This window comes from Fonsecaea monophora (assembly GCF_001642475.1).
Source record: "Fonsecaea monophora strain CBS 269.37 chromosome Unknown Scaff44, whole genome shotgun sequence".
NCBI classification, from domain to species: domain Eukaryota; kingdom Fungi; phylum Ascomycota; class Eurotiomycetes; order Chaetothyriales; family Herpotrichiellaceae; genus Fonsecaea; species Fonsecaea monophora.
In genome coordinates, this window is record NW_019173975.1 from 14475 (window position 1) to 41421 (window position 26947).

At 53.0% G+C, this 26947-nt stretch overlaps 12 protein-coding genes across 12 annotated transcripts; 6 read left to right on the forward strand and 6 right to left on the reverse strand.

Annotated features, from left to right (window-relative positions):
- Positions 1–1493: 1493 nt before the first annotated feature.
- On the forward strand, positions 1494–4028 carry AYO21_06356 (hypothetical protein; the record flags this gene model as incomplete). Its single annotated transcript, XM_022656316.1, has 13 exons — positions 1494–1634; positions 1690–1909; positions 1971–1989; positions 2061–2103; positions 2158–2290; positions 2353–2631; positions 2709–2848; positions 2921–2951; positions 3006–3080; positions 3160–3400; positions 3454–3608; positions 3726–3869; positions 3970–4028. The coding sequence occupies 13 exons, from the start codon at positions 1494–1496 to the stop codon at positions 4026–4028; spliced, it is 1680 nt and encodes a 559-aa protein (XP_022511292.1).
- A 1960-nt stretch (positions 4029–5988) lies between these two features.
- On the forward strand, positions 5989–6897 carry AYO21_06357 (hypothetical protein; the record flags this gene model as incomplete). Its single annotated transcript, XM_022656317.1, has 1 exon — positions 5989–6897. One exon carries the CDS (start codon positions 5989–5991, stop codon positions 6895–6897), a length of 909 nt encoding a protein of 302 aa, XP_022511293.1.
- Positions 6898–8306: 1409 nt separating this feature from the next.
- Positions 8307–9452, reverse strand: AYO21_06358 (hypothetical protein; the record flags this gene model as incomplete). The annotated part of the gene is made up of 5 exons (XM_022656318.1): positions 8307–8678; positions 8743–8982; positions 9041–9054; positions 9123–9329; positions 9413–9452. The coding sequence occupies 5 exons, from the start codon at positions 9450–9452 to the stop codon at positions 8307–8309; spliced, it is 873 nt and encodes a 290-aa protein (XP_022511294.1).
- Positions 9453–10036: 584 nt separating this feature from the next.
- On the reverse strand, positions 10037–11295 carry AYO21_06359 ((R,R)-butanediol dehydrogenase; the record flags this gene model as incomplete). Its single annotated transcript, XM_022656319.1, has 4 exons — positions 10037–10167; positions 10240–10345; positions 10399–11072; positions 11157–11295. 4 exons carry the CDS (start codon positions 11293–11295, stop codon positions 10037–10039), a joined length of 1050 nt encoding a protein of 349 aa, XP_022511295.1.
- Positions 11296–12254: 959 nt separating this feature from the next.
- AYO21_06360 (acetoacetate-CoA ligase) lies at positions 12255–14344 on the reverse strand (the record flags this gene model as incomplete). The annotated part of the gene is made up of 2 exons (XM_022656320.1): positions 12255–12670; positions 12730–14344. The coding sequence occupies 2 exons, from the start codon at positions 14342–14344 to the stop codon at positions 12255–12257; spliced, it is 2031 nt and encodes a 676-aa protein (XP_022511296.1).
- Positions 14345–15042: 698 nt separating this feature from the next.
- AYO21_06361 (hypothetical protein) lies at positions 15043–16483 on the reverse strand (the record flags this gene model as incomplete). The annotated part of the gene is made up of 4 exons (XM_022656321.1): positions 15043–15758; positions 15822–16095; positions 16160–16340; positions 16416–16483. The coding sequence occupies 4 exons, from the start codon at positions 16481–16483 to the stop codon at positions 15043–15045; spliced, it is 1239 nt and encodes a 412-aa protein (XP_022511297.1).
- A 1230-nt stretch (positions 16484–17713) lies between these two features.
- On the forward strand, positions 17714–18817 carry AYO21_06362 (hypothetical protein; the record flags this gene model as incomplete). Its single annotated transcript, XM_022656322.1, has 1 exon — positions 17714–18817. One exon carries the CDS (start codon positions 17714–17716, stop codon positions 18815–18817), a length of 1104 nt encoding a protein of 367 aa, XP_022511298.1.
- A 658-nt stretch (positions 18818–19475) lies between these two features.
- On the reverse strand, positions 19476–21118 carry AYO21_06363 (hypothetical protein; the record flags this gene model as incomplete). The annotated part of the gene is made up of 3 exons (XM_022656323.1): positions 19476–20669; positions 20730–20963; positions 21020–21118. The coding sequence occupies 3 exons, from the start codon at positions 21116–21118 to the stop codon at positions 19476–19478; spliced, it is 1527 nt and encodes a 508-aa protein (XP_022511299.1).
- A 677-nt stretch (positions 21119–21795) lies between these two features.
- Positions 21796–22999, forward strand: AYO21_06364 (hypothetical protein; the record flags this gene model as incomplete). Its single annotated transcript, XM_022656324.1, has 3 exons — positions 21796–22072; positions 22171–22605; positions 22692–22999. The coding sequence occupies 3 exons, from the start codon at positions 21796–21798 to the stop codon at positions 22997–22999; spliced, it is 1020 nt and encodes a 339-aa protein (XP_022511300.1).
- A 403-nt stretch (positions 23000–23402) lies between these two features.
- Positions 23403–24449, reverse strand: AYO21_06365 (hypothetical protein; the record flags this gene model as incomplete). The annotated part of the gene is made up of 1 exon (XM_022656325.1): positions 23403–24449. The coding sequence occupies one exon, from the start codon at positions 24447–24449 to the stop codon at positions 23403–23405; it is 1047 nt and encodes a 348-aa protein (XP_022511301.1).
- Positions 24450–25044: 595 nt separating this feature from the next.
- Positions 25045–25441, forward strand: AYO21_06366 (hypothetical protein; the record flags this gene model as incomplete). Its single annotated transcript, XM_022656326.1, has 2 exons — positions 25045–25203; positions 25256–25441. 2 exons carry the CDS (start codon positions 25045–25047, stop codon positions 25439–25441), a joined length of 345 nt encoding a protein of 114 aa, XP_022511302.1.
- Positions 25442–26028: 587 nt separating this feature from the next.
- Positions 26029–26685, forward strand: AYO21_06367 (40S ribosomal protein S15; the record flags this gene model as incomplete). Its single annotated transcript, XM_022656327.1, has 3 exons — positions 26029–26046; positions 26124–26200; positions 26319–26685. 3 exons carry the CDS (start codon positions 26029–26031, stop codon positions 26683–26685), a joined length of 462 nt encoding a protein of 153 aa, XP_022511303.1.
- Positions 26686–26947: the final 262 nt, after the last annotated feature.

Below are 26947 nucleotides of genomic sequence, written 5' to 3' on the forward strand. Positions count from 1 at the left end.
CGGCATTGTTTTCCTGGCGTCTCATCGAGTTTTTCGGGACGGACTTGGGATTCCCGGCTTCGTCCCGAGGTCGCCGAGGCTGGCCAATAGAACTGGCTGCGTGATACGAGTCGGAAACGAGGCCAAGTCTGCGGGGATTCGAAGCCTCGTCTGCCTCGTCTGTTGGGTCGAATGGAGGGATGCGGAGCGAATCAGAGTCCAAACGGCCCCGATGGAAGCGCTGGAATGATCCCCACAACTCCAGTCCTCAAGGTAGACGATTATGGGGTTCACCCTCATGGGGGGGCCTCCCTTCCAAGTATTGAGGGCGGCAATTTCGGTACTAACAGCAGCTTTGGCCTATGGGATGGTGCGATTTTCCACCAGTTTTGGTCATTGACTTGTACAGAGTAAGAGTCCCTCGTCCCTGCCTGCCTGAATCGTTGGGCTTTGTAAAGGGAAATCCACATCAAAACCTAGTCAGGGTATTATTGACCCCACCTGATTGTAATGACTCGAAGTCGAACCGGCATTTATGGTTATTCTGGGACTCCAAGTCAATACGGGGATTCCTTCCCAAAGACCCTCGCGAATGTGGACGAAACCCCACGGGGGAAAAAAAACACGTTTTGCAGAATCAACGACCAGAAAGAGGGCCTTCAGGCAAATAGATCTTTGATCTCCAAGCTCAACTTCAATAGAGTATCAATTAAGCATTCAGTGTGTTCTGCGGCTGCACCGAGAATAGGTCAGAAAAAAGCGATCTCTCGTGCGAGATACACTTTCAGCCGCCGTGTCTTTCACCAACGAGGAGAAGCAGACCAGCCAAGCTCCACGTGGGTAGCTTGTCTATCACTTGCGACAGACGTGCCGAAGGGGAAGGGGCGGGGGGTTCAAGGTACATACTTGGTCAATACGCGACAAACTAAGCCTGTGACTGTTTTATTCACAAGAATCTACACACGTCCAAATCACACGCGAAGACTTGTCCAGACACAGAACTCGTCCAGCTGGGATTGATCACATACTATGTTTCCAGTATCCTCGTCGAGAGTAGGATGCGCAGGATAGCACGGATGACAAATACAAGGGGGGGGAGGAAATGGGATGAAAAGACACCCCTGCACCATATCTGCATTAGTGTCTGATAATAGCGGATGTTCTAGGCTGGACCATGTCGGCCAGTCAAGGAACCTTATGTATACGAGGAATACCTAATTGCCAAGGTCCAAAAGGTTCGCACTGTGGCGTCTGCCAGGCTTGTCCCCAGTTGGTCTCACCCCGGAATCACACCCCCTCAGGTTCCCCGTGCATGTATCGACCCTCTCCATTGTTGACATCCGAGAGATTACGCATAAAAAGGGGGGGAGGGTGTGGGAGAGCTCACCAACGCCGAACCTCATAAACCCATCTATATTCATCTCCCAAGTCTCGTTTGCCCCAAGGCCGCCCCCCAACCTGCTCTTGTCGCTTCCTTCAGAGCCGCAAAATCTCTGAGCATGGACCCCACAAAGATGACTCAAGCTGAGGTTATCCACGAGGAGGACAAGGAGAAGGAAAGTGAGAAGCACGACGCGGCCATCATCTCGCCGGACAACGAAATCGAGGCCTACGAGAATCGGGCCTTGGACTTGCGAAGCGTCCTGGGTATTGTGGTAGGTTGGTTTCTCCATGGTCGGATTGACTTGATGCTAAACGCACATATCTCAGGCGTTGGCCTTTACCTATGAAGCCTGCATCCTGTCATTCATCGTTCCCGTCGTCATTCTGTTGACCATCAACGCCGACATTGGGCCTTCGACTCAAATTGCATGGGTCGCCCAAGCCTGGACTGTTGGTGGCGCGGTCACTCAGACCGTGGCCGGTCGTTGCAGCGACATCTTTGGTCGCCGGAACTTCTTCATCGCAGGCAATCTTCTTGGTTTAGTTGGTGAGTTGTCCCCTGCGACACTGTCTTTTGAGAGTTGTTTGGACTAAAGATGAAAATACAGGAACTATTGTGGCAAGCCGGTTAGTCTTTTTCCTTCGTGTGATGGGGATGATCTGGAGGAAGAAGATGGTGCTGACTGGGTCCTTTTCAGAGCCGATAAGGTCAACCAAGTTATTGCTGGCACAGCCTTGATGGTGCGCTTAACATCTGACCCAACGTCGAACCCGACTTTTGCTGACCTGTCCTAGGGTGTCGCTGGTGGTATTCAGCAAATCGCGTATGCGGCCGCCAACGAGATTGTCCCCCGAAAACATCGAGGCAGCGCCATCGCCTTTATGAATGTGTTTGCGCTCCCCGGGTCAGCATTTGGCTCCGTCATTGGTGAGTTGAACGAAGCCTGATATCGTCGTGCGGCATCTGCTGACCGTGGGTTTTGTCCATAGCATATGCGATCGTTGCGGATTTGAATTGGCGCTGGACATTCTATCTCGGGGCCATTGCCAACGGCTGGGCGTTCTTGTTGATCGCCATCTTTTACTGGCCCCCTGGCTTTGTTGGCCTTCACCCAGGAAAGACCAGGTTCCAGCAATTCAAAGAGCTGGACTTTTTCGGGCTGGTCTTGTTTGGCGGTGGCCTGACGTGTTTCCTGCTCGGTATCTCCTGGGGCGGCAACCCATATCCCTGGACCAGCGCACATGTGCTGGCACCGTTGATTCTCGGAGGTATGCGACATGTCTCTCTTCAGATGCCATCTCTCTGGTGAAAAGAGAGGCGCAACTGACACTTTTGATTTCATCAGCTGTCACCCTCATCGTGGCATTCCCGCTCTGGGAGATTTACAGTCCCGACAACCTGGCCAAGCTGTTCCCTCCGGGCGTGATGAAGAACGTGAGGGGTTTTAGTCTGCCGTTGGTTGCGATCCTGATTTCAGGAATGTCGGTACGTGTTGGATCAGTCTCGCAATTCCCACCCGACGTGTCCGCTAAACAGTTTGTTTGTTTCATCGCATAGCTGCAATCTCTTCAAATCTTGTGGCCCCAGCGTAAGTCGCGTCCAGGAAACCCCTCCGGATGACAAGAAACTGACGTGAGAGCAGAGGTGCAGTACTTGTTCACCCAGGTGCCCAGGACCATTGGATGGTACAGTCTGGCTTTCAATCTTGCGGCAACCAGTAAGCAACACATTCTCTCCCTCGCACCACTGTTTGGTGGGGGTATCCTGAAAGTCCCCGAGGCTGATATAGAGAACAGTTGGAATCGTCGTGTCCGGAACCCTGTTTGGCGTGGTCAAACGGACCAATTGGCAATTCTTTGTCGCCACATTGTTGCAGACAACCTTCATCGGCGCCATGGCGTCTGTGAATGAGAACACGCCCGCGCGAGGCATTGTGCTGGTGGCATTTGCGTCCTTTTGGGTTTCGGCTGCGCAGGTCATCGGTGTGCTCCTCGTCCAGTTTGGTGTTGAGGACAAGGATATCGGTGCTGCCACAGGGTGAGTTTGTCCCGTGTCTCTCTTCGCATTGTCCGACTGACAATTTTGAACAGTATTCGAGGCTCGACACTGGCCTTTGGCGGCGCCATCGCCGTCGGCATCTACAGCAGCATCCTGAACAACAAGGTCTCGGACGAGCTTGCGCCGCGCGTAGCTGAAGCGGCGATCGGGGCGGGCTTGAACCCAGATAACCTCGAATCCTTTATCGGTACGTTTGGTGATCTACGTATCTATCTATCTATCAATCTGTCCTCTGGGGTTCACCTTTCCCCCGGCTTCCCCAGCCTTGGTAATTCCCCCCACTAACATGTGCCTGGTCTTGCAGTTGCATTGACGACAGGCTCTACTGCGGCTCTGGGGGCCATACCGAACATTACCCCGGCAATCATCAACGCAGGCGCAGAGGCTCTCAAGTCGGTACACTCGGACGCCTTCAGGCTGGTTTACCTCGTCAGTCTAGCCTTTGGCGGTAGGTTTGACCCTCATCCTCATCTCCCCCAGCACTCTTGGACGAGGAATCAAGAATACTGATCCGGTCTTGTGTTTGTGTGTGTGTGTGTGTGTTACAGGTATCGCCGTTATCGCAGCGGCGTTTGTCAAGAGTGTCGACCATAAATTGACCCAGTAAGCTACTGACATGCCTCTTTCTCGGTAAAGGAACGTGCCCACTAACTATTCTTTCCCCCCTTCCACAGCCAAAAAGCAGTCATGCTCGATAAACCCCATCTCATCGCCCACGGTGAAGGTGAAGCCAAGGTCCTTCATGCCGACCAACATTCCGCCTGAACGAGGGTTCAACTGTTATGGGACCCATCTCCTAAATTGCTAGCCTAGCGAGGATATCCTTCGGGCCCCGCTATCCATGTACTTTCACTGGGAATCCAGAAAAGGAAATACTCGAGTGTCGAAGAGCCTACAACTAGGAGATGGTGTACAGTACCGAGTAGATACCGTTACTTATTAGAGAGCACTAGGCTCCGTGGGTTCAGATAGGCTCCCTAAAAGTGTTTGGTTTTGGGGCGGTTGTCCATTGGGTATTGATTCTATACAGTCAGAGTGCTCTAGACTGTGTGTCCATCGCCGACAGCCCAAGCTAAAGAGGGAGGGGGGGTGAATTCGTACAATATTATTTCGACACTCTGTTCACCTCGCTCATGATGATTTGCTTGAGCCTTGCAACATGAAATCTGAATCTATTTCTGGTTTGAAGAAAGAGACGTGGTATGGTTATAGTATAACGAGTACAGAGTACAATCCCCAGTCAGCCCTCGTCTCCTGCACCTGGCATGACCAATAATAACGGCCTCAATTGTAATTATACATGCATTTTCTAACTAAGTAAATCGCAGAGTATGTACATATTCCTTCTTACTCGCACTCATCCATGACGAAAACCTAGAACATATGTCCAGGAGAAATTTGACAGAGTTTGACGAGGCTGCCTATATCAAAATCCCATCAAAATCCCAAGAAGACACAATGCCTCGACTAGTAGCTGTGTACCGAGTAGATAGATGGCCATTACTGTCACAGCTCGGCAAGACACCAGCACCCGAGCAGCAAGAACCTGCACAGACAGAGGGTGTGAAATCCAAGACTACGCATTGGCCACCATTTTCTTTCTCCCCTCTTCTTTGTTTCAACACATGATTCTGACAAAGATGAAGATGATGACATTCATCGCCACAATTCCGCACGTCACTTACTAGCGTCAACGTCCCATCTTGGCCCCCATGGTCCGTGCAATCAGAGTTTGGCCGGACCCGTCGGTTACGAGTCGTTAGCCCTGGTATCCCCAAGTTAGTTGCCGAGCAAGGCTCCCCGGGTCCACTTGTTCTGTTTCCCATTTTCCTCTTTCCCCTTTTGGGATTGAGACCATCGAGATAGCGAAGGTCCACGCACCCATGGGCAACCCAGATGGTGTGTCTGTGGCTTCCTTTTTATGCCCATGTATGAACAAGCACTCATGGTCGAGCCTACCATTTAATCATAATGTTGCCGGCACAAGTTTGGTCTCTTCTGCCCTCCATGGTGCTTGTGCGCATACTTGTATTTGTAAGATAGTACGCCGTTTCCCCGGTCTACCATTGGTCGAGCCAGGCCTCTCCTGACTGGCTGGCTTCGATCTGATTGTATAAAGGACCATTACGAGTAGGAGCATCCCGAGGTATGGGATTACCGGATGCCCGCCTACAACCGCTTCGAACCAGATTCCCATCGAGTGCCATTTCCACCGATCGCTGAGAATGGCAACGTAGATCTATTGGTCTGTTGGCCCATTTCCGTTCGTTCTGGCCAGTGTTTCACTCGCGGGTCATATCGTGACTCCCATTTTCGGGGCTGTAGACGTCCATCGACGGGTCCGAAACCGAGTGAGACGTCTCCGAGGTTGAGCGGCAACGTCGTCTATATTTTCAAGGACCCCGCAAGTGAGATCCCCCTCTTCCCATCCATCTTGAGGCCAGAACGTTGACAGAAAAAAGCAAACCTCATCATCGCTGTCATCACCATCACTACTCCTACCATTACAAATTCACCCATTACTTTCTCAAGAACCAGCAAACCATATCCAAAAAGAAAAAAATAACATGGCTCCCCCAACCGCGACATACACCGAGACGGTCGACGTGGAAGACGTCTTCACCGCCACAAAAGCCAAGAAAGAGGAAGAAGGACACAACCGCCTCGTCCCCAAGGGCCACGAGTGGGCAGAGAACCCAAACGACGTCCAGGTCGAGGGCTGGGTCGGCCCCCCCAAATTCACCGACAAGTTGCAGGAGCGAGAATACCTCAAGGGCCGGCTAGCGCTGGCGTTCCGCATCTTTGGCAAGAATGGCTTCGAGGAGGGCGTGGCGGGCCACATCACGCTGCGCGACCCGATCAACCCGCACATGTTCTGGGTGAACCCCATGGGCGTGCCCTTCAGCCTGATCAAGGCGTCGGACCTGCTCCTGGTGGACGAGGACGGTAAAGTCGTCGACGGGGGCCCCGTCCGCATCCTCAACCAGGCCGCCTTCACCATCCACTCGGCCATCCACAAGGCGCGCCCGGACGTCAACTGCGCGGCCCACTGCCACAGCATGTACGGGCGCACGTTCGCCGCGCTGGGCAAGAAACTCGACATGATCACCCAGGACAGCTGCATGTTCTACAACGACGTCGGGCTGTACGAGTCGTTCAAGGGTGTCGTGCTGGCCAAGGAGGAAGGACAGCGCATCGTCAAGGCCATTGGCAACAAAAAGGCCTGCATCCTGCAAAACCACGGCCTCCTGACGGCCGCTTCGACCATCGAGGCCGCCATCTTCTGGTTCGTCTCGCTCGACCGGTGCTGCCACACCCAGCTGCTCGCCGACGCCGCGGGCCAGACAAAGAAGATCGACGAGGAGGACGTCGACTACACCTACCGCCTCACCGGCTCTCCCGTGGCCGGCTGGTTCTGCGGCAAATCCATTTTTGATGTCGTGATTGATGAGCTGGGCGACAAGTACCTGAAATGAGCAAACGAACGAGACGCTGTAGTGTGTTGCTCATATGTGAATGTGTGACGCCGACAAGGGTGGATAGTGGAAAATCTTAACACATGAGCAACAACGTCTGCCTTGATTAAATCGCATTTAACATATATATATCCCGTTTTAAATATCATCCAGTTCATGAGTTCCATCCATGGTCATGTTTTTAAACAAGGCTCCCTATAAACATGATCCCCTGATCGATTGATGGACTCTGCTGTGAATTCTGTACAGTGTAACCTCGCTTCGATGCCGTCAGGATCGTTTTTCCTCGACCCATTCCTTTAAATCTTGCCAACCCCCGAGCGAAAAAGAGGGGGTTTACGTCTCACCCACCAATAGAACAAATATTTGATACGCAGATCCTGAGATGGGCATACAGCAATCCCTTGTCTTGTTTCTTGTATCTAAATTTGGAGAGCATTAACCTACGTAGCCTACTTGTGGAAAGCAATCATTTTCGTCAAAGTGAGGAAACGTGAGCCACACGCTGCTGCAACTTGTTTCACATACCTAGGTATACACATATACACAATACACATACACATACATGGGCTCCCTAACGAGTCTTTGTAGGTACCATACATAATCATCAACTACAGAGTCGAGTCGGCATTTACACGGGGTCTTTTTCCTTCGATGTCGCCGCATCTGGTATCCGGGGTCACCTCGAGCGCCTGAGCAATCGGCCACAACACACGGGGCGTTAAGAACTGCATCCACAGGCCAAAGCATGACACGAGTGTAAAAAGGGGCATTAGTGGTGGCGGCGAAATGTTTGAACAAAGTCCGGGGGAATGAAGCATTGCCACACCCCCCAGGGTAATAATACCCTTATTCCCTCCGCAAATACTACTTGCGTACCTACTCACCCCATCAGCAATGTTTTTTTCCGCAAGGAGTGGCCCTTCACATTGAAATCATGCTAGCAGCGACGGGCTTTACCCTTGTAGGCTTTGAAGGACCCGGAGAGATTCACAAGCTATTTCTAGGAGAATACAAGTGCATCACTCCTTAACTCGTTGTATTTCCAGTTCCGCGCCTCACGCGAATGGAGCTAACTACAAAGAGTATTTTTGGGGCAGAGATGATGCTATGTGATTGGCCATCTTGTGTGGTGGGGGTCCACCGCTTTACAAGCACGAGGTGTACTTGTACTGGTCCTGTCAGGCATGTGGACATCTACAGGGGTAGGTCTTTAAACAAAATGAGGTTCAATGGAGGCCGCTTCAGGCTAAAAAGTGAGCAGTGGCACACATCAAATCTCTAAAGGTTCCGAGGTATGTCGTCTCGACAAGATCGATATGCTAGCTAATGGTAGAGAAATCATTACAGCTCCCTACCAACTTCATACTTTCCAAGGTCGAGAGATTTTTCCCTGTCAAAGACTATTTTTATCGAGTTGCCATGGCGTCCAAGGCCTTGCCTCTCTCCTTGATCAGCTCCAACTCGTTCGCATTAACTTCCGAGAAATCCGCGCCCAGGTAAAACGCAGCGACCTTGTTGGCTGGGGCTGGTTCTTCCCTCGGGATGATATCCTCGCCGCAGGTCTCAAAGACGCAGGCGTTGACCGAGTCGTCCTCAATGATCTTCTCGATGGCGCGGACGATGGTGGATATGGGCGTGATCATGTTGGGGGGGATGGCCTGGACGAACTCGGCCGAGATCAGATTGGTGGCTACGACGGTCGGGCAGATGCAGTTGACGGTGATGTTCTCGCCGCGGCTCTTCATCAACTTGCCCAAGCTGCGGGCGAGTGCGACGTCCTGTTCGAGCATGGAGGTGTCAGCTTTTGTTCCCCCTTCCATCGTCAGAGTCGGCCTTTCTTACTCCGTGCTTGGCCGCCGCATACAAGGGCACCTCTGGCCCAGCGTAGATACCCGCAAAGCTGGCCGTTATGGCCAACTTGCCTTTCCGGCCAGCGTTCTTCTTGAAATAATGGAATGCGAGGTATGCCGACCAGATGACGCCGTTCAGACAGACATCGATGGGAAGGATATCTGGCTGAGGAGGAGCACCATTCTCGGTCTCTGGTGCATCAGCGAATAAGTCGATGCGGTCACCAACGCCCTAATGTACCCGTTTAGAAGCTGTCCTTTTGAAAATGCGAGTAATAAAGCCACCGTACCGCATTCGCAAAGACTGGAAGCATCTAGTTAGTTTGAGAGAGCGATGTGAGATCTAGAAGGGGAGACGAGGCACAAACTCACCAAAATCTATTCTCTGCCACTTCTCCCAGGTCTTCAAGAACCCTTTAGCCTGGTCACTGTAGATTGCCGCATTGCCCTGGACGAAGAGGACATTGGGGCCCAACTTCTCGGCGAGCTCTGCGCCCGTCTTTGCGTTGAAGTCGAAGATGGTGACTTTCCAGCCTTTTGAGAGCAGTTTCTCTGTGACCGCCAGGCCCATACCAGAAGCTACGACACCCCATGACCGTCAGCGGAAGATGTCATCGGGAGAACGGGGACAGCGAAATGGACGACGTCGACACGTGACATACCACCACCAGTGATGAAGGCGACGTTTCCGGCCATGGCCATGATGATTAATTATGATTTGTTGCGTTTTTACGACTTTGGCCGAGATCGAATTGTCTTGTCCTTCGTCCTTGTTTTGTCTCCTGTAAGGAAATAATTCTCTCTCTCAAAAGTCACTCGACTCTCTTAGTAACACCAGACCAGAGACCAGCCCAGTTCTTTTCAATCTCTCCAGGCTTAGACTTCTTCCGGTAATCACTTCCTCACGTGGCTTTGTGTGCCTCTTGGGTTTTCCAGGCTCTTTGGCTCCTCGTCCCAAGGGCGGGTTTTAACGAGTCGTTTTGACCCCGCAATATTTACTCGTCGAACGACCAACAAAACTTTCCGATCGCCTCGGCCATACCTCGCTACGTTACTCTTGTACACATGGTTCTTATGTGTGGATGACAATCGATATCCTGCACACGAGTTATGCACGGAAGGAGGCTCAAGTCATCCGGGGAAGGAGGAGACAGAGTGACAGTAGTGGTTCTCGGGGAAGCAACGAGAATTTGTCCCTGGTTAAGCAAAGCGTTTCCATTCTGATTAGAAGCAGAGTAGAGTAATATCATAGTGATTCATTTCATTAATCTCCTGGTAGAAACGGACTACAATCTGGGATTGACCATGATCTTGATATGCTTCTCCCCTTCTTCGAGCAAGGCACTGAATCCCTTTGCGACAATGTCGTCGAGGGGAATCCGCGCGGTGACCATACTGGACAAGTCGGTGAATTTGCCTGTGTGTGTTTCGCTGATTAGACTATCTATTCAATTCAAACAATACTCTCAACGAAAAACGGTTTGTTTACCTTGGATGAGAGCATCGACCGTCTCCTTGAAATCCGAGTCGTCGTAGGCACACGATCCGACGAGGTGGATCTCGCGGCGTGTGAATTCCGTGAGGGAGAGAGGAATCTGTTTCAGCGTCAACACAACTCCCTCTCGGGGTCATGGTCCCTTCTTGATACCTCCGTCTCCCATAGCGCAAGATTCACGTAGCGCCCGCCGAAGCAGAGACTGTCGAGTCCGTCTTTCAGGGCCGCAGCGGCGCCGGCACAGTCAAAGACGACGTCGACGCCCCTCTGGCCCGTCGCAGCCAGGGACTCGGTCTTGACGTCGACGGCGAGCGGGTCGAAGGCCGTGACGCCGAACCGCTGGACATATTCCCTGCGTGCCGTCGAGGGCTCCGAGACCAGGATCCTGTTCACGCCAAACGCCCGCAAGACCTGCACGACACCGATGCCGACGGGACCGCCGCCGAGGATCAGGGCCGTGGCGGCGTCCCTGTCGCCCTGGAGGATGCCGGACAGCTTGACCCCGTGCATCGCCACGGCCAACGGCTCGATCAGGGCGGCCGTGCTCAGGTCCACCGAGTCGGGCAACGCGTAGAGCATGCCGGGTCGCACCGAGACTCGCTCTGACAGTCCGCCAGAGGAGCCGATGACGCCCAGGCCACGGAGGACGTTGCAGCCGTTGGTGCGCGACTTGGTGCAGTTCGAGCAGCTGGTGCAGTAGATCCGGGGGTCGACCATGACGGCCTGGCCCTGCTCGACGGGTGATCCTGGGGGCGCATACACCACCCGTCCGCATATCTCGTGTCCCATGATGCATTTGTCTTGGAGTTCCACGCCGCTCACGCCGCCTGTCTAGAGTCAGAGGACACGTTGACGAGATATATCGTGTTTTGTATCTCATCGTCCGCTGTTACTCTGTATACGTTACTCACCTCCAAGATAGAAATGCAAGTCACTGCCACAGATGCCACACCACTCTACCTCCACCACGGCGTCGGGCCCGGACAGTGGCAGGTCGCTGACCTCTTCGACGCGAACGTCTTTGGCGCCATACAGCCGTGCCGCCTTCATACTGTGGGAGCTGTAACTGTAACTGCTCGGGGCTGGTGCTCCTGGCTGAAAGAGGGGTTTGTGACCAAGTTGGCTTGCCTGTATACTTTGCTCACGAGACTGTCGAGGGTCGACTGTGGATAAATATTCGTCGACAGTATACGTCTGATTGTGGTCAGGAACCAGGGCGAGGATATATGTATGTATGTCATGTTCGTATGTATGAATTTACGTATGTAAGACTCCCCAACCCTTGGAAGCCGAGGTTTGGTCCCGAACAACCCATGCGTGACCTGAAAGTACCCATTACCTATGTACTTGTAATAAATATCCGGGGTACAGGGGTATGCTCGCACGGCTTGGTAGGTACTTATGCAGTGTGGCAGTATAGGAGGCTAAGTACCTGGGGGTGGGTGCTAGGTATGCAAACATAGTGATGAGCGGTAATACGCGAGACCGATACACCCGTCATTTGACACAAATACCATGCATGACCACATAACATCCAATCCCTGCGCCGGGGGTTTTCAGAGAAAACACGCAAAAGCTCCACTCTGTGCCTACCACCTACCTACCTATCAATATATGGACAATTCATACTTCAAGATAGATATGAACATACGCAGGATCTAATGCAACATATCTCATTGAACGCCTTTGAAATTCATATTGAGACCGAATGTCTTCGCGCAAGGTATATTGTTCAATTTTGGGTAATAGATCGGCCAATGCTCTGTCTATCAAGTAGTATATATCCACACATTCACCCGCTGGACGACTGAGCTATAGACGTCCAGGCCGCCTCATCTTATCTATTACCCCGACAGTGTAATCTTGGGCACAGACTGACTCTAGAGTCTAAAGATCCAAAGATGTGACCAACAATCCTCGCCTCAATGCGGACACGAGTCCCAAGCAAGTATGGCACAAGCCTGCACTCCAGGCCACCACCACCTCTTCAAACCATCGCCCGTGAAGCTCTACAACTTGGTCTCCCTCGGCGGCGCCTCCAGGGTTCGGTACCGCTTGAACCACTCAATGGCCTCGGGGTTCTGCACCGTGGCGCTGGGCTTGACGTCTTTGCCGCTGATCACCTGTTTCACGGCAATCTCAACTTTCTTGCCATTGATCGTCGTCGGGATGGCAGGGACTTGGATGATAAACTTGGGCACGTGGCGCGGCGACAGGCCGTTGCGGATCGCGGTGCGGATTTTGTTGCGCAGCTCCTCGGTCAGAGTGACGCCCGGGTTCATGACCAAGAACAAAAACACTTGCTCGTCCTTGTCCTGCGGCCTCCGGCGGCCCACGCAGAGGCTGTTGCTGATGTACTCGGTGAACTGCTGCGTCTCGACGATCGCGTACACCTCGCCGCTCCCGAAGCGGACTCCCGATGGATCTAAGTAGGGGGTTTTTGTCAGTAAAACACTTTACAAGTGTGCTGTAGGCTTGACTTACTCAGGACGCTATCGCTCCTCCCATGCATCGTGTATCCACCCGTCTTGGGATTTTTACTCAGCCAGTCATGTTGTGACCAGACGTCGAGATTGTCAAAGCTCTCAAAGTAGGCAGAGTGATATATGGAACCGTCTCGATCGCCCCAGAAGAAACACGGCATGGTGGGGAAGGGTTTCCGGATGACCAGCTCGCCGGCCTCGCCTGTATGCGCGATCGAATCCCCCGTGTCGGGATCGAGAATGTCGAGATCCATCCCCAATGCCGCCACTTGCATCTCGCCTGCATAAAGGGGCCCGCAAGTATCGATGGTGACAATCGATGTGGCCGTGTCTGTCCCACCGGCGGCATTACAAATCTGTACCGAGGGTGGGAAAGATCGATAGAACCATCGATACTGTTCAATGGCTAGAGGGGCACCCGTGGTGTAGACCAGCCGCAGAGGTGAGAGGTCGAATTCCTTCTTCGGGATCGTCCCCAGCATCTGGATCTCCAGGAGCAGGCGCGGAGAAACGCCCAAGTACGTCACTTTATACCTATCACAGATACGAAGCAGCTGCTTCGAATCGGGGAATAAGGGACTGCCATTGTATATCACCAGGGTGACACCGGTCGACAAGTGGCCCGTCATAACATAAAACACCACCCACGAAGTGTTGGAAAACTGCGTGATGACGTCCCCTTCGTGGAGACCGTTGTGGATGGCCGAGATCTTTTTTGCGTTGAGGATGAATCCGTGTGAGTGCACAATACATTTGGGCGCACCGGTCGTCCCCGAGGAGTAACATATCATGAGAGGGTGGTTGAAAGGGACTCGCGTAAAGGTTAGAGGGTCTCTGGGGTTTGATTTCTGGACAAAGTCCTTGATGAAGGGGAATTTTGACTGGGTGATGTGTGAGACAGGGATCACATAGACCTGCGGTGTTTGTCGCAGTTTCTGGAGAATCTCGCCCAGCTTCGCCGCGGTGGGGTCGACCTTGCCCTTGTACAGAACGTGGCTGTCTGCGAAAAGGATGCGAGGGCTGACCTGCTGGAGTCGCGACACGCACCCATCGACTCCGAGCTCGGGGGAAATGCAGGTAAAGATGGCTCCGATCGAAGCCACTGCGTGGAACAGTACGATGACCCAGTTGGACGACGCCACGAGGGCGGCGACCACATCTCCCTTTTTGATCCCGCTAGCTCTCAGCGCGCTCGCAACCTGGCGGACCTGTTCTCGGAATCCCTCCCAAGTGAGAACAACCGGCTGGCCACGGTAAATATCCTGGTCCTCCCGAATTTCAATCACCGCCGGTGCTGTTGGATTCGAGTTGGCGAAGAGCACATTTTCGGCGTAGTTCAGCTCAATCCCAGGGAAGAACGGAGGGATCTTGCTCATGGGTAGTCTATCATCGTAGGCCTTCTTCGTGGTCTTGGGTAACGGAGGCACGATACCCAGATGCCCATATAGATCGATCCAGAAGTCGTGAGGCTGCGTCACGGACCATTTATGCAGCTCCTTGGTGTCTCGCAGATTGAGGCCAAACTTCTCATTGACATGCCGGCGGTAAACTCCCATGGGCGTAGCGTCGCCATTCGCAGGGCGCCACAGGATCTCGGGCTCGCTGGGGGACGTCATGTTGGTGAGAGGCAAGTCCTGGACTGGATGGTTCCTGGGGAGGTATTGCGCTGTGCGTCCGAGAAGGGAGATTCCTCGAAGTCGGTGGTGCACAGCCAGATCTTCAACGCCGCAAACCAGGATCGAAGAACCTCGGAGACTCTTTCTTCGCGTCTCGAAAACTGGATCCTTGGCGCATATAAAGTGCGAGTTGGAGAAGAACAAAATGCGAGCGTTGTCCACTTCTCCACCACCAGCTCAGTCCTGTCTGTACAAGTACAAGTCGCTGGGAGTGTTAGCCTCGGGCTCGACCGTCTCCACAAACATGCCTCGTCTGCTGGTTGCCACAAGGCGTTTTGCCGGCGGTCAACCCAAAGCGCGAGGGTGGATGGCCACAGCAGCCATTACCGGATTCTTCGGTCTGATTCCGAGAATCGCCGCCCCGCGGCCGGAGCAAGCCACCAAAGGGCATGTGGTCTATCACTGGCCAGACCCAAGGTGAAGGTGGGTTTGTCCGGATCTTCAGATTGCTGTACTCGCTGACTCAGTAGAATATGGAGGTTTCATTGCTGACCTGCGACAGAACGAGATACTCCAGCAGCACCCAAGACAACAAGCGCGAGACGAGCCTCACTACAATACCATGTCCCTAAATCGATCGACTGAGTTTTGGCTGCAAGATCACAATAAAAATCATATATAATGTCCCGCTAGTGTTGTTAGAGTTGCTCGTTCACAAACAAGCCTGCCATGCCCATCCCACTCCCCAGACACATACTCGTCAACAAGATCTTCTTCTTTTGCCTTTTGCACTCACTCAAGCCCGTCACAACCTGTCGCACACCGGTACAGCCAAAGGGATGACCGATGGCGATGGCACCACCTCGAGGATTCATCTTGGTCCAGTCAAGTTTGAGTTGGTCGCGGCAGTAGACCGCCATCGAGGCGAAGGCCTCATTGATCTCGATAACGTCAATGTCCTTGTCCAGTGAGAGATTGTACCGGGCCAGTAATTTGGGGATCGCATAGACAGGTCCGATACCCATGATTCTTGGGGGAACACCCGCCAGTGCTGTTCCCACGTACTTCCCAAGAATAGGTTGTTTGAGCTCGAGCGCTTTCGAGCGCTTCATGAGGAGAACCGCAGCCGCGCCGTCCATAATTTGGCTGGCATTCCCTGCGTGGGTGGTATTGCCATATTCTGGGAATGCCGGCCTGATCTTGCTAATGCCTTCATAAGTGGTGCCGGGCCGGACTTCGTCTTCGGTGGCGGTGACCTCACGACCGTCCTTCCGCACTGTGATGGGAACGATCTCGTCCTTGGTCCAGCCATTCTCTTGTGCGAGGTAAGCTCGCCTGTATGTCTCCGCAGCGTACCTGTCTTGTTGTTCGCGGGTGATGTTGAAGTCTTGAGCCACAAACTCGGAGGTACCACCTGTATACCAGAACATCAGACCAAGTCACAATTGTCAGATCGCCTGGGATGCTGTCTCCTTACCCATGGGTATCATGCAATCTGCCGCTTCGCGACTCGCAGCCAAGATCTCAGCATCAAAAGGCCTACTCAGTCGTTCGTTTCCTTCACTCAGAGTCTCCGCTCCTACGGCAATTCCGATCTCGATGATGCCGTTCTTGATCTCGTTGGCGACATGTTGCAGCGCCGTCAACCCGGATGAGCAGAAGCGGTTGGTACTCGTAGCCGTCGTGGTGTTGGGAAAGCCTGCCCCGAGCGCAGCAGCTCGAATGTAATACGCAGCTTTACCATCGCGGACCTAAAAGTGATCGATATAGGTCAATTGTAGAATTCCCTAACCCGTCAACGAATCTTGTCCTTACGTTTCCAAGAATAATGTCATTCACCAAACTCGGCTCGAGGTGACTTCTCAATCGGACTTGTTCCAGGAGCTTGAAACACAAGCCATCGAGCCCAACATCCTTAAAGGCACCTTTCCCGGACCTGCACATGGCTGTTCTGATCGCGAGCGTGATGACTATGTCATCCGGATTCTGCTGGGTGCTTTATTCCTCCCATCTCGACATTAGCTTCCTGTTTCCTTTCATCCAAAACTGCTCAAAATTGGGGGTTACATACATGGCATCCACGCCAGTGGGAGCAGAGCTCAGGTGCGGTAGAACCGCCGAGAGACGTTGTGCGGCCATGGTTACACGTACACGTTCACCTGTTAGGGCTGTCTAGGCTTTCCCAGGTGGTTTGTTGATTCGAGAGAAGAGGTGTCGCAAGGAGTAATGTGGCAGTACATCCTCGGCCGTCAGTGTCTTTGCCAATAAGTCTTATAGTCGGCATGACCCGTAAACTACGAGGTACATCATTTGCCATTTTACCGAGGCGGGTCGATGGTAAAGTGGCCACTCCGGCCGTTTTTTGCTTTGAGCCTCGTATTTTATCCCTGGCTCTATTGGGTCTGTGGGAGCGCCTCGTTGTCTCGCAAGTCCGTGGATGACTTCATGCCCGTCCGATCGAGGGATTCCGAGAAGGAGCTAGACCGATAAGGAGGTACGGAGGGGAGGGTGGGTTGTTAGTGCGAGCGTAACAAATGCTTCGGAGACGATTGTGTTGTTGAGAGAGAAGCCGGAAGGAGATCCTAGGCACGTGATTGGGACTTGGTGGTTGAGTTTTGATTGTTGTCCATGAGGTACGGGATGTTCGGTGCTCCGTGTCTGGAACACCTGCTGTCTCGAAAGAATGGACTGGACAAGGGAGAGGCGCTGAGGGTCACTGTGTAAGATTTGTGTGAGAGTGAGTGAGTGTGTGTAGCTAGAGGCCCCCGTTCCCACCTTCCCCTCCTTCCACAGAGGCACAACCACTCAAACCACCTCGGCACCATTCCCCGCCCATCTCCCCTCGCTGGAAAGCAAAACCCTGTGCCCATGCCGAGCGTGTTATGTACCTAACCTTGCTAAACTCCTTTCAGTTCTTACCTAGCCCTTGGAGCACACGGGGCCTAACGATTGTGTTTCCCCGAGGAAACCTCATACGTGCCGAATCATCCATTCTCATGAACCAGCAACTCATGCTGGAATAATGGCATGCCTAGGTGGGTGGCACTGGCTAGGTAGGTACCTGAGATGGTTGGGGATTGATCCGGTCAAGCATTTTTAGAATCCATCGATGTGCTCAGTGGTGTTTTGGGGCCTTTTTGCGACCATTTCGCGTATCACCGTCTCCATCTTGTTATTTTGACAAAGATCTAACGTGTTTTCCCATTCGAGTGCATTCGAAAGCTCACTCTCATATTCTCTTGAGCTGACTAGAGTCCTCCTGTGGTTTCTTTTGTGGCCTCGCCCCATTCGAAAGTGCTACTGAGTGACCGAGTGACCGGGGCACAGACAAGGATATCGTGGAAAGAAAGGAAAACACGGCTCACCACCATGAAGGCTTGGGTCCTCGAGTCCTTCAACACACCATATAAACTGCGGACCGATGTCCCTGTGCCGAAGCCTGATGGTCCATACGATGTCCTGATCAAAGTCGACGCCGCAGGCTACTGTCACACGGACGCCGTTGTGGCAGGCGGCCACTTCCCACTTCCGCCAAAACTTCCCATGGTGGGCAGCCATGAAATCGCCGGGACCGTGGTCGAGGCGGACCCGTCAACAGGTTTGAAGCCCGGCGATCGCGTGGGCTCACCTGGTCGCAACTTTCACCCTTGCGGAGAGTGTGACGAGTGTCGCAAGGGGCCAGGACCCGATGGCACTGGCGACCCCGTAGGTTATTCCAACTACTGTCCGGTGGGCAAAAGTAACGGCATCGCCCGGGACGGAGGGTTCCAAGAATACCTGGTCGTGGACGCGAGACAGGTCGCCAAGTTTCCCGAACAGCTGACCGCAGTAGAGGTAGCGCCCTTGATGTGTGCAGGCATCACCATCTACGAGGCGCTGAAAAAGTGCCAGCTCCAACTGGGGCAGCGGGTGGCCATCATGGGATGTGGTGGCGGCCTGGGCCATCTCGGGTTACAGTTCGCCACCAAAATGGGTTTGAAAGTGATTGGCGTGGACGCCTCCGACGGGCCCCTGGCCATTGCGTCGAGTCTGAACACGGGAGCAGAGATTGTGGACGCGCGGGTCACACCAGCCATGGATATCGTCAAGCGCCTCGGCCAGGAAGACGGTAAGAAGTTCCGCGGGGAAATGGGCGTCGACGCGGCCATCATCCTGCCGGAGACCCAGAGAGCTTTCCAGTACGGGGTCGACCTGCTGCGCAACCACGGGACCTGCCTCGTGGTGTCGTTCCCCGAGAAGGGCTTCCACTTCGCCGCGAACGATGTCATCTTCAGGGACATTCGCATCATCGGCACCCAGCTGGGGACGAGCAAGCGAGTCAAGGAGATGCTGGATTTCGTGGTCGAACACGGCGTCAAGACGCTGAAAAAGGTCTACGAGTTTGACAGGTTGGACGAGCTCGTCGAGGAATATGAGCGTGGGGGAGGCGGGAAATTGGTCTTGGACCATTCGTCCTCGAGTGTTTCGAAGTAGGAGTTTCTTCTCCGTCAAAATTTTACCTTCTCTCGAATGAGGAAACGAGATATCTGGTACAAGGTGCAGGCAACAGCACACTCACGATCTTGAAGAGAAAGGACGTAGAGAAGAGCGATAGCGTCGAGGTGACCTCTTCCCTCCCTTCATCGATTTGATTTTCTCGTTCCTGGCAATCTCAATCTCAGAGGTCAATCGAGACACTAGTATGCCACGACTACCGACTCGTCGAGTGTCGAGTGTCCAGGACCACGAATATCCCTCGACAGTGAACAAAACAGACCCTGCAGTGATGAATGAAATGGCCAATGAAATAATGCCTTATTCCTGTTTTTGGTCCGCCTTGTGCTTGTTTGTTTGTTTGTATCTAAGGTACTTGGTAATGCATCGTGGCATTCAACACTCCGTCGAACTGACACCACCGACACCGTGAGCAAAAAAGGACCAAGTGCCAAGTACCATGTACCAAGGACCAGTGTATCAAGTATCAATGTCATCGCAAAGGTCTAGGAGGAGAAGCATAGGAAGAGGAAACGCGGCTGCCCCTAATGATAGGATAGAATGCTAGGACGAGAGAAATGATAGCATGGAAACCCCTGAACTCCGTCGTCGACCCAAAAAGACATTTCAATCCCCGTTTACTCCTAGCGTTCTAAACTCACTTTGTGTCGCCATTCACCAGCTTCGTTGTTGAGGTACTCCTGTTTTCCCAAGCTTTTCGGACTTCCCATTCCGCATCGTAGCCATAGCACCATCGCTGTGTTGTTGGATCGCTCCATTGGTTCGGGCTTGATACGAACTGTTTTCCTTCGACTTCGGGTCGCATGGCCTCGTCTCGCGCCCTCTGCAGGGGACCATCGGCAAAGTGCCATAGCTTGCCGTTGATTAGACTGGCCTCCTGCATTTGGCTGGTCCGTTTAATACGCACAGATTGCCACACCTGCAGAGCTTCGGGCAGTTCCTTGGTGCTGCTGACCAGGTCGATCGCCTCTGCAAGGGCTGCCGCATCCTCAACCGCCATGGCAGCCCCTTCTGACATGTAAGGAACCATGGCATGCGCCGCATCTCCCATGATTGTGAGTTTGTTGGAGGGTGCAACCCATCGGCTGAGCGCTGACCCACTGACGAGTGGCCACTTGAGGGTGGTCCGGATCATGTTGATGATCTTGGTCAGTCGAGGGTCCCAGCCGTCAAAGTGCGCTCGCATGTCGGACAGGACCCTGTCGGCACTTTGCTGGTTCCAATCCGCCGGGTCTGTGCGGTCAGGGTGCGACAGGACCATGTTGAAGGACTTGCCTCCAGCGATGGTGTAGGTCATGACGTGTCTCATATGGCCGATCCACAAGTTCAGCCCTGGCTTTGCCAGCAGCTCGACGAGCTCTGGATGCACTTTCATCTCCTCCACATCCACCGTCGCTCGGTAAGCCGCGAACCCGGTCCTCAAGGGCGCCTGGTCGTCACCACCCAGCACTTTCATTCGTCCAATTGACTTGACGCCGTCTGAAGAGATGACAAGATCGGCTGAGAACGACTCCCCGTGCTCTGTAGTTATTGAAGGTGTATCTTCGTCATAATCGATGACCTTGGAATTGATCCGGACCTCGACACCCAGTTGCAACGCCAACTGATACATGGCGTCGTGGAAGTGTGCACGATGCACCACGTAGTAGGGAGCATCAAAGTTGTCCTGGAATTCAGGGACCAGCTTGGTGAGACCAATGACGGCGCCGTTTTCCCACCGCCGGAACTTGATATCCTCTGGCTCCACGATCTTGGACGCCAAAAACGGTTGAAGCCCCCATTTGATAAGCAAGCGACTTGAGTTGGATGGTATCTGGATGCCAGCACCGACCTAGAGCACTCGTTCAGCCTCACGCCACAACAAGTTGACATTCAAGAAATACAATCATACCTCACCAAGTTCCGGAGCCTGTTCAAAGACAGTGACCTTGTGGCCCTTTCTAGAGAGACTAATGGCAGCCGCCAGTCCACCGAGTCCGGCACCAACGATGATGATGTTCAGCCGCACTCGGGAAAAGTCATCGTGGTTGAGTAAGTTGGAAGTCCTCATTGCCTTGGTCCGCTTTTGCTCTTCCTTTTGCAGCTTGACGAGAAAGTCGAGACTCCCCGTTGGGTATGAGGCCACCTATTTCAATGGATCAGACCTCATTACACATCGTCCAGCCTTCAGGGAGTACTCACGTCTGGGATTTTGATAAAGTCTTCTTTTACTGGTGGTGTAACCCCATTGACTGGTCTGGTCTCGCCATTGACCATAACACCGGAAGGTATCTCAACCATTTTGACAGGATTTGGTCCGGGTTGGCGCGAGAAGTAGAATCTGGGGGAATAAAAGGAACTTGTCTTTGTTGATCTGATCCCCGGAGACCCAGACCAAGTGCTTTAGTGAACGGAAAGAAATTGTCCAAAGACACTTGGGACTTTGTACAAATGGCGTCCCACTCTAAAGTCGTGTTCGAGCCGATGGGACTCGACTGGAGGCAGCACCTGAGCCACTACCGATGTTAACCCACCGTCCTTTCGTACCGCTGCGCGCGGGAAGCTTAAGTCAACATCTGTATTGTCTGTACCCCGTGGGAATGGCAACTATGGCCACAGTATCCCACAGTGGGTGTGGGAAGGAGACGGGTGGTGGGAGTGTGGTCGGGTGTATATCGGGAAGCCACTGCCGGAATGGCCCCTTGTACGACGAGGTCCTCCTCCTCACCAAAGTTCTCGCTAACAAGTTTGTTTGATCGGTGAACGAGGGAACGCATAGTGATTTGATCTCGGCATTTTTGGATGCTGACCTTTTCCTAAATAGCCAGTTAGCCCATGTATATCTTGAACGACCATCGTCGTCAGTAGATCTCGACATCAAAACCACAGCCAGCAAACGTCCATCTATCGTTCAGCAGATCACCCACATAGCCATTTATACCCCGATATAACCATACAACTACCCGTCTGAAGTTGACATGGCCACTGCAACTGGAACGGTCACAGAGTCTCTTCCTCCGATATGGGGACAAAAGGCAGATCCCAACGAAGAGTTAGTTGAAAATGCTCTCAAGGTCAATACCAAGCCCCTCTGGACACAGATGGCGCGGTTGAACCCTCCAGAGCCCAACCCAAAGTGTGTCCCGTTCATCTGGCGATACGACGAGGTCCGACCAAGTCTCCTCAGGGCCGGGGAAATAGTCACAGAACAGCAAGCTGAGAGACGGGTGCTGATGCTGGTGAATCCCGCTAGAGGTATGGTGTTCTGTTCTCCCATTACAACGGGGACTTGTTGGTCGACAGAAAAGAGGAAAAGATGAAATGCGTATACTGACTTGCCTGGCCTCTCACAGATGCACCTTTCACCACAGACACGCTCTACGCTGGTCTGCAGCTGGTAATGCCCAACGAAACCGCCCGCGCACACCGACACACAGCGTTCGCTATGCGCTTCATCATCGAGGGCCAGGGGGGCTTCACTGCGGTACACGGTAAACGCATCACCATGCAGCGTGGCGACGTTATTCTCACGCCGACCTGGAACTGGCACGACCACGGTAAGGACGGGTCAGGCCCTATGATCTGGCTTGACGGCCTGGATCTGCCAAATTTCGTGCATTTCCCCGTACATTTCGTCGAGCACTTTAACCAGCCGAGATATCCGGCCGAGGATGTGGACTCAAACACGAGTCCGATTGTGTATCCGTGGAAGACGATGCAGAAGAAGCTCGACGAGAAGAAAGGCGACTGGGCTGAAGAGGACTATCTGAAGGACGACGGAAGACCAGGTAAGGGAGAGATTGTTGTCCCTCTGTTTTCCATCACCCGAGACCGCAGACAATCCAGCGACTAACATCAATGGGGTGACCAACAGTTTCCAAAATCCTCGGTGGTGCCGCCGAACGTTTGAATGCCGGGTGCACGTCGCCTGCCGTGAGAGAGACTGCATCGTCCGTCTACCACGTCGTCCAGGGTAAGGGATACAGCGAGATCGACGGACAGAAGTTCCACTGGAAGCAGGGCGACACGTTCTGCGTACCCGCCTGGAAAAAGTATCAGCACACCGCTGCCGAAGGGTCAGAGCCAGTGTATTTATACAGGTTTCACGATAAGCCCATGTTGAAGTCACTGGGGTTCTATCGTGTGGAAGGGGTCGATAGTGAGAGTTTGGTGTCTGATTAAATGTGCGGCTGTCCTTGGATATGTCGAATGATGACGAGACTTAACACTGTTGGTTATGTATTGCGCTACAGTATAACTGGACTGTTTGTATCTAATGACTCACTGATCACGAGTGATGGTCATTAAAGGCATTGCTGGAGGCAAGGTCTTGTATCGGCTCTGCATCACTCTAGAGACGAAACACAGAGGAGCATTCCCGAAAGAGAGGCTGGTTGATGCGAATACTCGCATTCGACACTTGCATAATAACAATATCCATCGAGTACAGAATGCAATGGGCCACACCATGTGTCTTCCTGGAATGCAAAAACTCCCCAACGCCCATGCTAAGATATCAATATAGCTAGATGAGTCCCCATGTCATGTCCCAAGTCAGATATCACATAGGTTTCTTGTCCCAGCTTCACTTCCTCCTCCCTGCAAGACTCATGAGCTTCCTACGCCGATCCTCTTTCTCTCGCTTCAGTTGGGCTTCTAATGCCAACTCTCGGGCATCTTCCTCCCTTGCGGCCCTGAGCGCCTTCTGCTCCTCTTCGTACACATCAAACGCCCCAGCTTCCATATCAGACGAAACATCAGATGCATAATCTTCTTCGTCCTCTCCATATCCGCCCATATCATCTGAGACGTCTTCTTCGTCGGTGCCCAAGTATTCATCATATTTGGGCCCGCGCTTGGCTGGTGGTTTGGCGCGACCGGTAGCAGTGCCCATGGTGCCTTTGTAAGAGGACGAAGGGGGAGCATGTAATGGTGGTCGGGGGGCCTTGGGACCTTTGGGATGATCCGTCTTTTTCGCAGGGCTAACGCTTCGAGACTTATCATGCCGTTTACCACCATTCGCCAGACGGCCGCCACTGGATTTCTCCTTTGCACCCTTTGTCTTTTCCTCTTCTTGCCGTCTCCTCTCGGCCAGTTTCGATGGCTTTTCCCGGTTGGTTGCTTGATGCTTTATTAGGCCAACTTGGCTTTGTTGAGATTTCTCCACCTGCGCTTGCTTTGCCCGAGCTATCAACTCTGCATACGAGCCCTTCGTTGGACCTTTGGTTGTTGCAGTAGTCGGAGTGGATGGCGCAGAGCCGGGTTTCGGTGAGGTCAGCTGAGCGTCAACTTTCGGTCTGGGCATAGCGAGGGGTTTTCCAGTGTTTCCATTGGACGGTCTTGGAGCGTTAAGAGGAGGGGCAATAGGACGTTGCCGAATGGTGCTGGACAAGCCAGGTGTAGGATTCGGCCTGATAAGCTTCTCAGGTGGTTTCGAAGAGCTCTCGTCGGCCTTCCGTTTCGTACCATTCAGAGGCGAGGGGGCCACGGGCAGTCCGGGCCGGGAACCATGCCTGCTGACGTCGAGACTCGGTCGATGCGCGTTCGCACCGAGAGGTCCCGACGGCGGCTTTGGTGGTGCTGGAGACTTTTCGCTACCGATCGAGTTGACAATGTCGCTGAAGAGGCTCATGGTGAAGGGGCAGGGTGACGAGTTAGAAGAAACTCGAAGGCGGTCAAGTCAGAAGATTCAAGGCCCGAATTTTGTGCATGATTATTGTTTCCGCCCGCTGCCAGCTGGCGCAATCACCGAGAAACGTGGTTCATATAGATGTAACAAACAATACCAGATACAAGCTCTTGGAAGAGTGTGGTTGACGAGTGACACGAAGGAGGGAAAGAGGAAAGATCGAGGAATGATGTGGTAGAAATAGGTGAAAGTCGTTCGTCCCCGCCTCCAGGTGGCCACTTCACTTTCCCAGTAACATTCTTTGAATGGCTTGGCGAGACTCGCGACTGGTCCGCATCCGGGACCGGCTGACTTTCCTAATCCAATTTTCCACTTGGAATTTCGCCAGTCGCACAACCCACCACCAGGCAAACAGACGATTTCCCTGCGACTTTTCCACGATCGAACAATCACCAGAACTCGAAGTGCCAGTCTCCGCTCAATTCAGCGGTTAAATCGATTGTCTCTCCTGTTCGCCAACTCCTCTATTCTCGGTAAGTTTGTCTAGGTCTTGGATCCCACTGACGACTAACATTGGGTGGAAAGAAATAAATTCAAAATGAAGCACCTTGCAGCATACCTCCTCCTTGGCCTCGCCGGCAACTCCGACCCCTCTGAAGACGACATCAAGGGCGTTCTCTCCTCTGTCGGGATCGACGCAGACGAGGAACGTCTCTCCAAGTTGCTCGAAGAGTTGAAGGGCAAAGATATCAATGAGGTAACATGGGATACTTTTCCAGCAACATGCAGAGTCGCTAACAATACTTCAGTTGATTGCTGAGGGCTCAACCAAACTCGCCTCTGTGCCAACTGGCGGTGCTGGTGGTGCTGCCGCCCCCGCTGCCGGTGGTGCTGCGGCTGGCGGTGGTGCTGCCGCTGAGGAAGAGAAACCAGCCGAGAAGGAAGAGGAGAAGGAAGAGTCTGATGAGGATATGGGCTTCGGTCTGTTCGACTAAGTGTCAAATCGCAAAAAGACCATGGGAATTGATTATGTACGATCTACGACCAAACTACGGGGAATGCGTGGTCGAGGAGGATGGCAACGGCCCCTACAGACAGTACTGTTGTACCGTCATTGGGCGCACAGCCTATTCGCGCATGGGCAAGTCAAGCAATTCCACATCGGCAAACAACGCGAAATGGGCAGTCGCTGCTTCGCATCTTTGACTTGTTTCCCCGCCAGACGTAGAACGAGGCAAGATTCGATGCAATCAATTGATCCAACATGATTCAAACATGTATCTCCTGCTCTTAAAAGCCCACTAAAACATTAATATTGTGTACTTTGACAGTGCTCTACAACGAATGAGTAAACCGTGTCGGTCGCAAGCCTCACCTACATACGCTGCGGAATTCATGCCAAGAGTTTTGGTCACGTGGTGCACACTGCCCTAAATTTTCGCCGGAAACATCCAACTCCACACCCCCCGAAGCCCTTGACTGCAATTGTCTCTGTAATATCACTGCCCACCGCAACCATCTCTCCTCGCTTTTCGACAGTCTCATCGAAAAGCGAACGCGCAGTGACCCTTCGACCGCAATCATGGCCGACACCGAATACGTACGTTTTCTTTCCATCATCGCCCGCCGATGATCCAGGTAGTTGATGGGTTTTCTAATCGATTTTTGCTTGAACAGAATGCCGAAGAGGCCGCCGAGCTCAAGAAGAAGAGAACGTTCAGAAAGTTCTCGTACAGAGGCATCGATCTCGACCAGTACGTTTTTCTTCCTTGGACACATCCTTTCGCGTCCCTCATCGAGAGCAAGAGAGGGGGAAGACAACACAATGACACAGAACTGGAAGACTAACGAACTCGCTCTTCTCATTTACAGACTGCTTGACATCCCCTCGAACGAGCTCCTCACAATCCTCCATGCCCGCGCCCGCCGCCGATTCAACCGCGGCCTGAAGCGCCGCCCGATGGGCCTGATCAAGAAACTGCGCAAGGCCAAGCAGAACGCCAAACCCAACGAGAAGCCCGACCTGGTCAAGACCCATCTGCGGGACATGATCATCGTGCCCGAGATGATTGGCAGCGTCATCGGCATCTACAGCGGCAAGGAGTTCAACCAGGTGGAAATCAAGCCCGAGATGGTCGGCCACTACCTGGGCGAGTTCTCGATCAGTTACAAGCCCGTCAAGCACGGTCGACCCGGTATCGGTGCCACACACTCTTCGCGGTTCATCCCCTTGAAGTAGACAATCAAACTGTGTTGGCTTGAACGCGCGGGAGAGAGGGAGAAAATCATGGCTGCGGGAGGTCGTTGCTACGTGGAACATGTTTTCTTCGCACGTCGGAAATGTTGGGGAGTCGTGATGGATTTGTCTTCATCCGAATTGCAATGGAATCACGGTAGACAGGGACGCTGACGGGGAGAATTGCGAGGATGAAAGTGTGGCTCGAAAACATACATACTCTTCGCATGAAATGACCCACTAGTCAGAAAGCTGCAACAAAATG